The sequence below is a fragment of the Crocuta crocuta genome, unplaced genomic scaffold (genome assembly GCF_008692635.1).
Source record: "Crocuta crocuta isolate KB4526 unplaced genomic scaffold, BGI_CrCroc_1.0 scaffold78, whole genome shotgun sequence".
NCBI classification, from domain to species: domain Eukaryota; kingdom Metazoa; phylum Chordata; class Mammalia; order Carnivora; family Hyaenidae; genus Crocuta; species Crocuta crocuta.
The window spans coordinates 886799-897875 of record NW_027532617.1 but is presented as its reverse complement, the minus strand read 5'-3'; the positions used below and the strand labels follow the sequence as shown (position 1 = coordinate 897875).

At 38.3% G+C, this 11077-nt stretch overlaps 1 protein-coding gene and 1 long non-coding RNA gene across 7 annotated transcripts in view; one reads left to right on the top strand and one right to left on the bottom strand.

Annotated features, from left to right (window-relative positions):
• The window catches only part of DEUP1 (deuterosome assembly protein 1), an 85704-nt gene that overhangs the window by 41202 nt on the left and 33425 nt on the right, over nt 1–11077 (top strand). For all 6 annotated transcript variants that reach the window (XM_077780632.1, XM_077780631.1, XM_077780635.1 and 3 more), the window contains 3 exons: nt 1053–1198; nt 4659–4761; nt 9342–9539. In XM_077780632.1, coding sequence (XP_077636758.1) covers nt 1053–1198; nt 4659–4761; nt 9342–9539 — 447 coding nt within the window. The remainder of the gene's footprint in view (nt 1–1052; nt 1199–4658; nt 4762–9341; nt 9540–11077) is intronic.
• The window catches only part of LOC144245202 (uncharacterized), a 25708-nt gene that overhangs the window by 1658 nt on the left and 12973 nt on the right, over nt 1–11077 (bottom strand). The gene's annotated exons all lie outside the window — the stretch shown is intronic.

The following is an 11077-nucleotide window of genomic DNA, read 5'->3' as shown; positions in this document are numbered from 1 at the left end:
CAAAAAAGCAAGTAAAAAAAAAAAAAAAAAAAAAAAACCAATGATACAAAAGCACTCTGCCTTTCCCCTCTCCCGGAGAACAGCCAAGCACTCCTGGAGAAAATCACTCTCAACAGGTCAGGATCACAGATCTCAAACGAATGCCCAACACTGCCAGAATTCCTACTCTGTTGTTTCACTCAGCTAATTCTCCTGTTCCCGTGGCAGGCCATTTCAAACCTTCTCCACTCTTAAAAATCACTCCCACATCCCGACCTCCCCTTCTTCCAGGGACATTGCCTTTTTACTTCCCGAGGAAAAGAGAAGCCAACAGAGAGCCACTGTCTTATCTTTCCATATCCAGATACTCATACTGCTTTACATTCCATTCTTCCTGCGTTCTTTCCTTTTGCTGTACACAACTCTTCCACTGGTGCTTGGGGACCTACCCTACCCACTTCTCAAGAACAACACCATTACTGGTAAACCTCCTCTCTCCTGAGGGGACCCTTCCCAACAGCTTTTAAACTTGCCCGAGCTTCTTGTCAACAAAATAAAACCGTGGGCTCACAGGACTGCTGGTGTTTCTAGTTGCCAGATAAAGTAGGGCTACTACTGGGCAACAGAGGAACCATAAAGATGGTTTATAACTCATGGTGTTGGCTCTTGTATTGTTTACATTGGGAATTATTTGCATTAATCCAAATTTTACACATTAATAGTTTATTCGTACTTCTGTGATTCTCTCAAATTTACATACAATGTGACCATATTTGTGTGACTATTTGATTATTCTTTGCCTTTTCTTTATGACTAGACTGTAAGCTTCCTGAGAAGAGTCTTAGTATCCTCCCCAGTGTTGAGCACATAATAAGGGCTCAGCAAATATTTATTGAACAAATGAATGAAGGAATGAAATTCTGTAAGACAGAGCCAGCAAAGAACTAGAAAAAGGACTAAATACTAGTTCATTTGAAATTAGGCTGGTTCATAGATGTTAATCATTTTTAAATATACTACCCATCATGATATCCAGATATGAACATTGAATATTTTTTGATGTTTTTATTTAGGCCATGGAAGCAGGACTCTCAGAAGTGAAAAGTGAGTTACAGTCACGTGATGATCTCTTGAGAATTATAGAAATGGAACGATTACAGCTGCACAGGGAATTATTAAAAATAGGAGAATGCCAAAATACTCACGAAAATAAGAAAAGGTATATTCTTTATATTCAGAACCCTGAGAGAAACTGTTTAAGGCATAATGTTTGAAGATTTTAAGAGCTTTAGATTTAAAGCTAGATTAAAAAGCCTATTTGTTTTATATTTACATGCTGTTATTTATTGGGGAATATTAGATATGAAAAATAAGATCAGTGATTATTTCACCTTCAAAATTAATATATTCACTTTCCTAGAAAAAATGTATATGTTCTGGTGTCTGGATACTTATGTATCACGGTACATCACAAATTTTCTTAGAACTTGTATTTTTCAGGAGAGTGTAAAGGCAGTAGTATAGGGCTGATATTTAATTGTATATATTGCTAAATAAGATGTATTCCATATTTTCAAATGCTTTTATCTTGATTGCCTACAAACCTGTTATTAACTTCTTCACTAGCAAATGTCGTATTTATTTTGGTCTCCATACTCACTCCCTTGTCAGTTCCATTAAGGGTTTGTTAGAACAGATTTTTTTCCTGTTTTAAAATCAGACAGATACTGTGTACTCCATAACCACAAAGGAAATGGGACTGCTAAGGATTATTAAATATTCATACTTGTGAGTAGAAAGTTTGACTGTTCTATTCATTGATGTTCATTCTTGTTGGAACTTGAATTCTCCTCAGCTCTGAAGGCTCATGCAAGACCAATGATAGGACTTTAAAAATTGACTAACCAAATGGTAAGGGATATTTTAATGAAAGATGATTACATTGTTGCAAAGGCAACAATTATTTCTTTAAAGGAGTGGGACCTGCTCACATTTTTTTGAGCTCTACGTTACGGCAAATGGCAAATTAAGGTTCCTACAATGACCTATTGTGTGTCTCACCAACGATAGTAGAATGCCTATTCTCCAGTCAGCATTGTGGAGTGTTCTACATGCAAGTGATATATTATTGTCACTGGCCATTAAATAAATGGCCATAAATCCAGTGGAAACATATAATGTGCAAGGCACTGTTCCAGTGTGGTGAGTTGGTGAGAAATGTCTTTGCACAATACATATGCCTAAAAACATAAGAAATTTCCTAGAAAAGCAAACCTTTTACCCCCTGCCTAGCTCTGGTCCTGTGGAAGAGCACGGTCGTTACTTTATGTGGAGGTGTCTCACAAGGCCCATACTGAATTCCAGACATTGCAACTTTCCTTCAATACAGGATTTAATCTAAAGTCTTTTTTTAAATTGTTTTTAATGTTTTATTTATTTCTGGGAGAGAGAGGGAGACAGTGTGAGCAGGGGAGGGTCAGAGACAGAGGGAGACACAGAATCTGAAGCAGGCTCCAGGCTCTGAGCTAGCTGTCAGCACAGACCCCTACTTGGGGCTTGAACCCACAAACCGTGAGATCATGACCTGATCCAAGTCGGACGCTTAACCGACTTATCTTCCCAGGCGCCCCTGATTTAATCTAAAATCTTGCAGTTATTTGCATATTTGGCCAATACAAATCTCTTGTTGTGCCTAATGCCATTCTCTATTTAAGTTGATATTTATTTTGATCTTTCACCTTTCTCATTTGGAGGGTATTCCTCAATTCTGGTACTCTGAGATTTGATGAAAAGATAGATATTTAACTTTTCACAACTTCCATTGTATTTTAGACTCTGGGCAGTCTTCTCAGCCTTCCTCTTTCCCATTGGAAATTTCTAATCCTTTGGTTTGTTCTCATATCAGTGTGATTCTAGCCTCTTTATTGTTTTGGTTTCTTTTATTTGGACTCTGTTTCTTCTTTACAGTTGTATTAAGATGAAGCAGCCCAGACTTCTAAGTGCAGATGCACAATAGTTTTATAGAAGTAACATAGGAATGCTTTTATTCATTGTCAGAACCTTTCTCAATAATGCCAAGATTTTGTTAGCTTTTTCTTTTTTTGAGCTACAGAAGCACCTTGGGCTGATATGTTCTGAGAGTTATTAAAAATAATTCCAACATTCCCTTTCTACACAACAACTGATAATTCCTGTATCTATTTATATTAGCATGATTATTGTTTTCTTCTTTGAACTTGTCCACGTTGAAGTTCTGTGTGTGTTCTAGTCACTCTGAAATTTACACAACCATGATGTGGTCCCCCTCCTCATTCAGATCAGCATTCTACTCCCTGAAACTGCTCAGGAAGAATTGAAAAATAGGAAATTTCATTTCTTACCCTTTTCAAATAATAGCAAATGAGAAAAATTTAAGACTGATTCTGAAATAATGTTTAAAGAGAATATTGGATTAACAATATTAATCACAATAGATTACTGAGTAGGAAACAAAAGGGACTGAAAAATAATGTGTGCAGTACATTCTAATTGTATGGATAGCATTTATACACATATACATATATATGCATATGTATATATTTATAGATATGTATATGTTTATACACACATGCATAGGCAAAAGACAATCAGTATTCACAAAAATGCCAACAATGCTTTTTCCCTGATGATAACATTATAGCAGTATATACTCTGATATACTCTGTTCTCTACAGTTAACATATTTATTTGATTATCAGAAAAAAAGCAATCTGGTCTAGACGTAAGTACCTCAGGGATAGCACTATTAATTTATACCTTTTAAAAAGATCCCTTTATTTTCAACATTTACATTAGTTATTTCTGTCATTACACAGATTTTGTTTTGTTTGTGTGGCTTAAGTTTTTGATTTATGAAACTTTTTAAGAAGTTGTTTGGAAATCCGAAATTGTACTCACTCATACGTGGGTACATTCCTCAAAACACCAGACTGCCCCAGATTAGTCAATCCATAGAAAGCATGCCACTTTCCTTGCCTGGTGAGTACAAGTGATTTTTAGTGATTTTTATATTTACCAACTTCCCTGATATAGCAGGGAACCTGTTTATACTTGTCCAAACTTCCTGTGGAAATTGTATTTTCTGTACTAGTTTCTGCTTCTCCCCTCTGGTATCCATATGTGCTGGCAATTCCATTTTATAAATGAAGCAACCAAAGAAGAAATTATGAGCTTTCTCTGGGCAGATTATCGGATTTAGTCATTTTGGATCCCTTTTATGGAGTCATTGCTCCCGTCAGACTTCCCCTGACATAGTTCCTTTCCACGATGTAGAAGCAAGTTAAATGTGTTCCCTTTTTTTAAGGCGTTCCCAAGCCATTTTATTATAGAAAACACTTTTCTTATATAAAAATCCTATCTACATATGCAAAGCCAGTATTCTGCCCATTTTCAACGTATAACTGAATTTCTATATTAATTGCTACCTTTTATTTTTCTTTTTTCACTAAAACCATTTGCACTCACTTAAATATGTAAATACTTAGGGGATCTGAATGTATTAGCATTTGCAATTTCTGCAGCTTGAAAATTTTCCAATAAACTAGTAATCTCTCTCTGCAACCTACAGTAGTCTAAATTAACAATATAATCACAACAGTTTACTCAGCAAAGTTTCGTTTTTTATTCATCTTAATCTGTAGACATGAATCATCTTACTCACCTGCTAAAGAACCGGAAAGGAAAAGGAAAGAGTTGTTTTCAGTGACCCTAGATCAGCCAAATCATGAAAAAGAATTGAAAAAGGTATGGAAAAGCATGGGCTTCTGAAGCCTCTGAATACAGAGGGGAAAACATTCTTTCTCTCATTTCCTTCGTTTTTCCTTCTGTATGCCCCCCAAAGATGATAACCTACCGGGCTGCTAATTCCTACATCCTTCTGTGTCATGTGGAAAAAACACAAGCCTTCAATTGCCGTTGTTCTAAAACGTGAAGGGCCTTGTGGCCCCGTGACAGGTAGCTTAGAGCGAGGAGAATGAGAGCACAGACTCAGGCATACAACCATATATTAGGTGCATGAGCTTGGGGGAGTTGCCTGAGCAAGTTGCTCAGCATCATTTCTAGCCGGGGGGTGGGATCATTAGCGCCTCCCTCCTCAAATCAGGATGAGGATTAATGGAGCTGATAAGAGCTGCTACTATCAGCTGCGTAGATAGCACTGACCGCATGCCCATGCCGGGAGCCATTCTAAGGATTTAACAAATCTCAATTCATGTATTCCTCACAGCCATTTTATAAGGTAGGTGCTAATATTCTCTTCCTTTCTCATTTGAGGACCCTACGGCACAGAGATGTTCAGTAATTTCCCCCAATATGACACAGCTGCTAGGCAGCAGAGGTCGGATTTGAACTCGGGCAGTCTAACTCCAGAGTCCACTCTCTTCCCTTAAATTAAAATCCATTTAAAACGTAAAGTGCTTAGAGCAGGGCTTGTCTAACTCAGAGGAAGCACCTAGTAAGCAAAGGCTGTCTTGTTTATGGTTACACCCACCCTTTGTCACCAGGCACCTAACACGCGCCAGGTCATCTGCCAGGAGCTAGGAATGTAAGGATGAATGAGGCCCGGGCACTGACCTTGAACACCTTGTGGTTCCCAGCTGTCTACGCAAAATATACTCTCTTCTCTCCCTAGCAAATCCAGTAGCGGCTTCCTTTCCATGAAGCTTATCATGGCTGCTACCCACGTCTCTGGTCTTTAGGTTTGAGGATCACATGTAAATATCCAATGTTACATGATGTAAACAATTGTTGAAAGTCGGAGAACCCTGAGCATGGCTTTGAATCACATCTGTCCCAGCACGGCACCCAGCACACAAAAGTGAAAATAAGTATTTGGAGAATGAATGAAGATGAAGGTCTCCCATAATTGTACAGGCTCATAACTTCAGTTGTTGTTTGTATAAAGTCAACAGACATTTACTGAGCATCGAGTAGGACCCTAACTATTCTGCTTATTTCTGTAGGAACTACAGTGATGTGAAAGGCAAGTCCTGTCTCCCAAACAGTTGACTGTCGGGTAGCTATTAAGTGTAGAAAACTGTTATGAATAAACGGTTATTTTCCTTATAGTTTTCACATACTCCCATGAAACTGATTTCACTGCTATTTAAAAACATAGCTTTGAAAACCTATTCTTTACTCGTGTCCCCAGTAAATGCATTATGATACAAAGGTTGATTAAAGCCACCTAATGTGTAGTTACACTGTTCTGAACCTCCCAGACTCAATATAACTTTGAGTAATAAGGAATCTACTGATGTGGCAGTTTTGACACGGAAGGAGAGAGTGCTAGGCACAAATTCTCTTCACAGGCTCTTGGAGACCTCTAGATAATGCACTACTGTGCAGAAAAGGTAACAAATGAATTGGGTATAAATAGCTATAGCTCCCAGGAAGTGTTTGTGGAGAGCATTTTCATTCTCTTGTAATAAAAGCAACAAGAGCCATGTATTATGAATCTTGCAAGTATTTTTATTTCTTTCTCTTTTTTTTCAGTGTAGAACTATTTTTGTTTTGTGATAAAATTGACATTTTTAATAAAGCTAAAGGTCATTTAGAGCTCAGTAAATTAATCTCATGTAGAAGGAAGCTTTGCTGTATAGCATGTTGTTTTAGTATCTAAGCACTGTGAAAATAATAAAAATAGTTTACTCCTTTCTCATAATAGTATATTCACGTTTGTACATTTTAAAAGTTCCATCTTAAGAGAACACGTTAACTACACAACAGGGAAGTAATCAGCATAGTCCAAATGGGGACAAACCCCAGAACAGCTTTGTTGTTTCATCAAATAAATTGTAAGGAAAAAAACTGGAGAGAGAAGATTGGAGACAAAATGAGGCCTGTAACATTGTCCTCAGGGTGAGGACATTTGTACTCTCTGTCTCCTGGCCCCTTAATTTGCTCTTAGATGCTGAGTAACTCAAGCACAGTTAGTTCCCTTCCTGGTGAGTCCTTTTTTCTCCTCTCATCTGTTCAATGATGAGGTTGGACCATGTAATTCCTAAGGTCATGTCCAACTCTGAAATTCTAAAAATGTTAGTACTAAGAATGAAATCACAAGGGAGGTTGGTGGTATAAAGCTAAGGACAGATCAAGTTTGCCTTCTGGACAAACTATGTCCTTTCCATGTTAGATCATCCCACGCTAGCTTTTTCCAATGTGTGACCCACCTTCTAGGGCCCTGTGCCCATGGGTTAGTTACATGGCACAGTGAGTAGTAAGGTCCTGGAATCAGACTGCCTGTCACCAGCAATGTGGCTGTGAAACGTTACGTACTTAACTTTTCATTCCGTGAAACAGAGAACTCTTGCATGGCATAGATGATATATACAGACTACTTAGAACGCACACAAAAAGAAAGACCTGAAAAAGATATGAGCCAGTCCTCATATTTAGATCACAATTCAAATAAACAAACAAAAAACATCCCTTGCACTTCTGATATATTTGTATATTTGAATACTCCCTGGATATTTGATGATATTTGATATGATGGAGTTGTTAAAATTCTTATGATATTACATTGTTATTTGATGATATTGAGGGATTGTTAATATTTTTAAGATATTACATTGGTATTCTGGCTATTTGGCTATTTTAAAAAAAGAAAGAGTGCCCTTATTCTTTTACAGATATATCCTGAAGTGTTTAAAGATGAAATGAAAAAAAAAATCAGTTTTAGAAGTAAGTGACATGAGGAAATTAATGTAAATCTCTTTGTGGATGGCTCTGCTCACCTTTCCAGCCTCATGTCTCACGACAGGCCAAGGCCTGGCCATTCCAGACTCCTCTTGCTTCACTGTGTCTGCATTCTCTCTGCCTCCCAGTCTTCACTCTTTGCCTGGGAGCCCTTCTCCATCCCTGCCCTCCATCTGGCTTCTAGTCATCTTCAGTATTTGTCTGACATCTCGTCCTCGGAGAAGCCCATGCTGACATTCCCAGGCTGGGTGAAGCACCCCTCTAGAACATACCACTGACATCGATTGTTTATTTTTGTCTCCCACAGTGGACTCTTCTTGAGCCTAGTGAGTGTGTACTTTATCTCCAGATCTCAAGAATTAGACACAGTTAATGATTTCTAGAAAGGCGTTAAGAGACTGGACTAAAACAGTGGTAGTAGAAATGGAGAGCCGAGGAGAGATTGAGAAGTACAAGGGACAGAGTTTGCTGCCTGACTAGATTTGGTGGGACTGGGGAGGGGAGGAGCCCAAGGTGAACGAGAGGTTGCTGATAGGGAAGGCCTAACTGGTTAAGAATAGGAGACTCCACAGGCAAAAGGGGAGGAGGCGATGCGTTTTTATGGACATATGAAATTTGAAATTTATTATAACGTGGTTCTGAAAAACATATAGTCACAAACAGTATACACAGTTTAGTCAAAAAAGCCCTGAATTTAAAACCAAGAGTCCTAGGTTCTAGTTTCGGCTCTGCCAGTCATTAGCTTTATGACCTTGAACAAGGCACCTAACTGTTCTAAGCCACTTTTTTCTCCCTAAAAACATGCCTGGTCCACCCACCTCTGGGTAGTGAGTCTAGAGCTCTTCCACCACACATTCTGCAGTGGTTGTGTGATGGGTTGTTATAGAGCAGGGCCTGTAGCTGACAGTAAGGTATTATGCACTTAAAATTTTTTTTCCAGTTTCTTAGTTTACTTTTTAACATTTCTTTTTTTTTTTTTACAAATAGTTTATTGTCAAATTAGTTTCCACATAACACCTAGTGCTCATCCCAAGTGCCCTCCTCCATGCCTATCCCCCCTCCCCCCCACATCCATCAGTCCTCAGTTTTTGTCAGCATTCAAGAGTCTCTCATGGTTTGCCTCTCTCCCTTTCCCCCACCATTTCCCCCCTTCTTCTCCCTCCTGTTCCTCAGTTTCTCCCCCTTGTTCCTCAGTTATGCACTTAAAATTTAAAGGGGTAGATCTCACATTAAGTGTTCTGACCATGAAAAAAGAATTTAAAGCAACAAAGGGACACAAGGAAACCTTTGGAGATAATGGGTATGATTATTACATCGATTGTGGTAATAGTAACATACGTGTATGTCCAAATTCACCAAATTGTGTATGATAAGTACATGCAGCTTTTGTATACTAATTATACCTCAATGAAGCCAGACGTTCAGTGCTTGATGTTTTGTCCACCTTCCTGTCAGAGTGGTTGTCAAAGTAGTATCAGTAGTACGCGGTGATTTGCATATAATAGAAAATAGAAGTGAGAAATGGAATTTTGAATTTGAAAGAAGAAAAGTNTGGCTAACAAAAGCTTGAAGTTCTTTATAAATAAAAAGATCTGTTGATATTTACTGGAACATATCTGCCGCAGATAAGAAGCCAACTCTCTCAGGAGGAGGAGTGCCAGGGCTCTGAGCAGGAAAGAATGAGGAACGAAATCTCGGACCTAACAGAGGAACTTCATCAGAAGGAGATCACTATAGCAACTATCATGAAGAAAGCTGCCTTTCTGGAAAGACAGTTAAAAATGGAGTTAGAAATAAAAGAAAAAATGTTATCAAAACAGCAGGTATGGAGGCGGGCAGGACAGCACTTGTCCAGGTCTCTGTATTGCTCGGTGCAGACAGTAGTCTTCGTCATTGATTCGTAAGCCATTGCATTTCTTGGTAGTGTTTCTGAGGCTAGCATCATTTGTGAAAGAATGCACAGTGTCATCGAAAAAGAACCAGGGGAAAAGTGACAAGATAATTGCATTAAATTTCATCCTAACATTTTCTCGTGACCTGTATTTTGATGACCTCTCACAGTATGCTCTAGTCAAAGATTTTTTTCTTGGATTTGTTTTCTATATTCCTTTAAAATTTTTGTCTTAAAAAAAAGCCTCTATTCCAGCCTTTCATGGATACTTCCCACACCCATGCATATATACACACACATATATATGATACATATTTTTTAAGTTTATTCATTTATTTTGAGAGAGAGAGAGAGAGCATGAGCAGGGGAGGGACAGAGAGAGAGGGAGACAGAGACTATCAAGCAGGCTCTGTGCTGTCAGTACAGAGCCCAACATGGGGCTCAGTCCCACAATCCATGAGATAATGACCTGAGCCAAAATCAGAGTTGGACGCTAAACCAACTGAGCCACCCAGGTATCCCCTCAATTTTACATATTTATTTTAGGGTTTTTAAAAACAGATGTTGAAACATAAAAATTAGTCCATGTTTACTGAACATTGACTCAGTGCACAGCATGGTTCATGGTAAAAAACTGCAGTTACAACATTCTACTGTTAAAATACTGCAAGAACTTCAAAGTCCTCCCTCCCTCCTTTGTTTTCTTCTTTCCTTCCTTCCTTCCTTCCTTCCTTCCTTCCTTCCTATTTCTTATGAAATTCCCACAACCCCTTTACTCATCATCAAATTGGTGATTCAAATCTATAGGGCTTATCTGCTTTTTTTTTTTATCCCAAATCAAGAGGCTTTGAGTGCACCATTCAATAACTTTCTGGGCATTTAAGAGTCACTTCACAAATAAGATGGTTATTTAAATCCCTTGTGTTATAAAAACAAGAAGAGATTTGGCCTTTGTCTAATTCTACACCTTAAACTGATCGCTTTGTACAATACACAGGAAAACAGCATAGATGAGGTAGTGGCAGTGGTTGTATCTGTATAGTAGAAGATATTTTACAGGTGTGAACAGTGACCTGGGTAACTGGATGGTTTTAGGAATAGAGATTAGTGACTCATCACTTACATATAACACCCACTACTCATCCCAACAAGTGCCCTCCTCAATGCCCGTCACCCATTTAGCCCAACCTCCACACACACACCTCGCCAGCAACCCTTAGTTTGTTCTCTATTTAAGAGTCTCTTAATGGTTCATCTCCCTCTCTGTTTTTATCTTATTTTTGCTTCCCTTCCCCTATTTTTATCTGTTTTGTTCTTAAATTCCATATATGAGTGAAATTATATGACTCTGATGTATTTCACTTAGCATAATACACTCTAGTTCCATCCATGTTGTTGCAAATGGCGAGATTTCATTCTTTTCGATTGCCGAATAATATTCCATTGTGTGTATATATATATATATATATA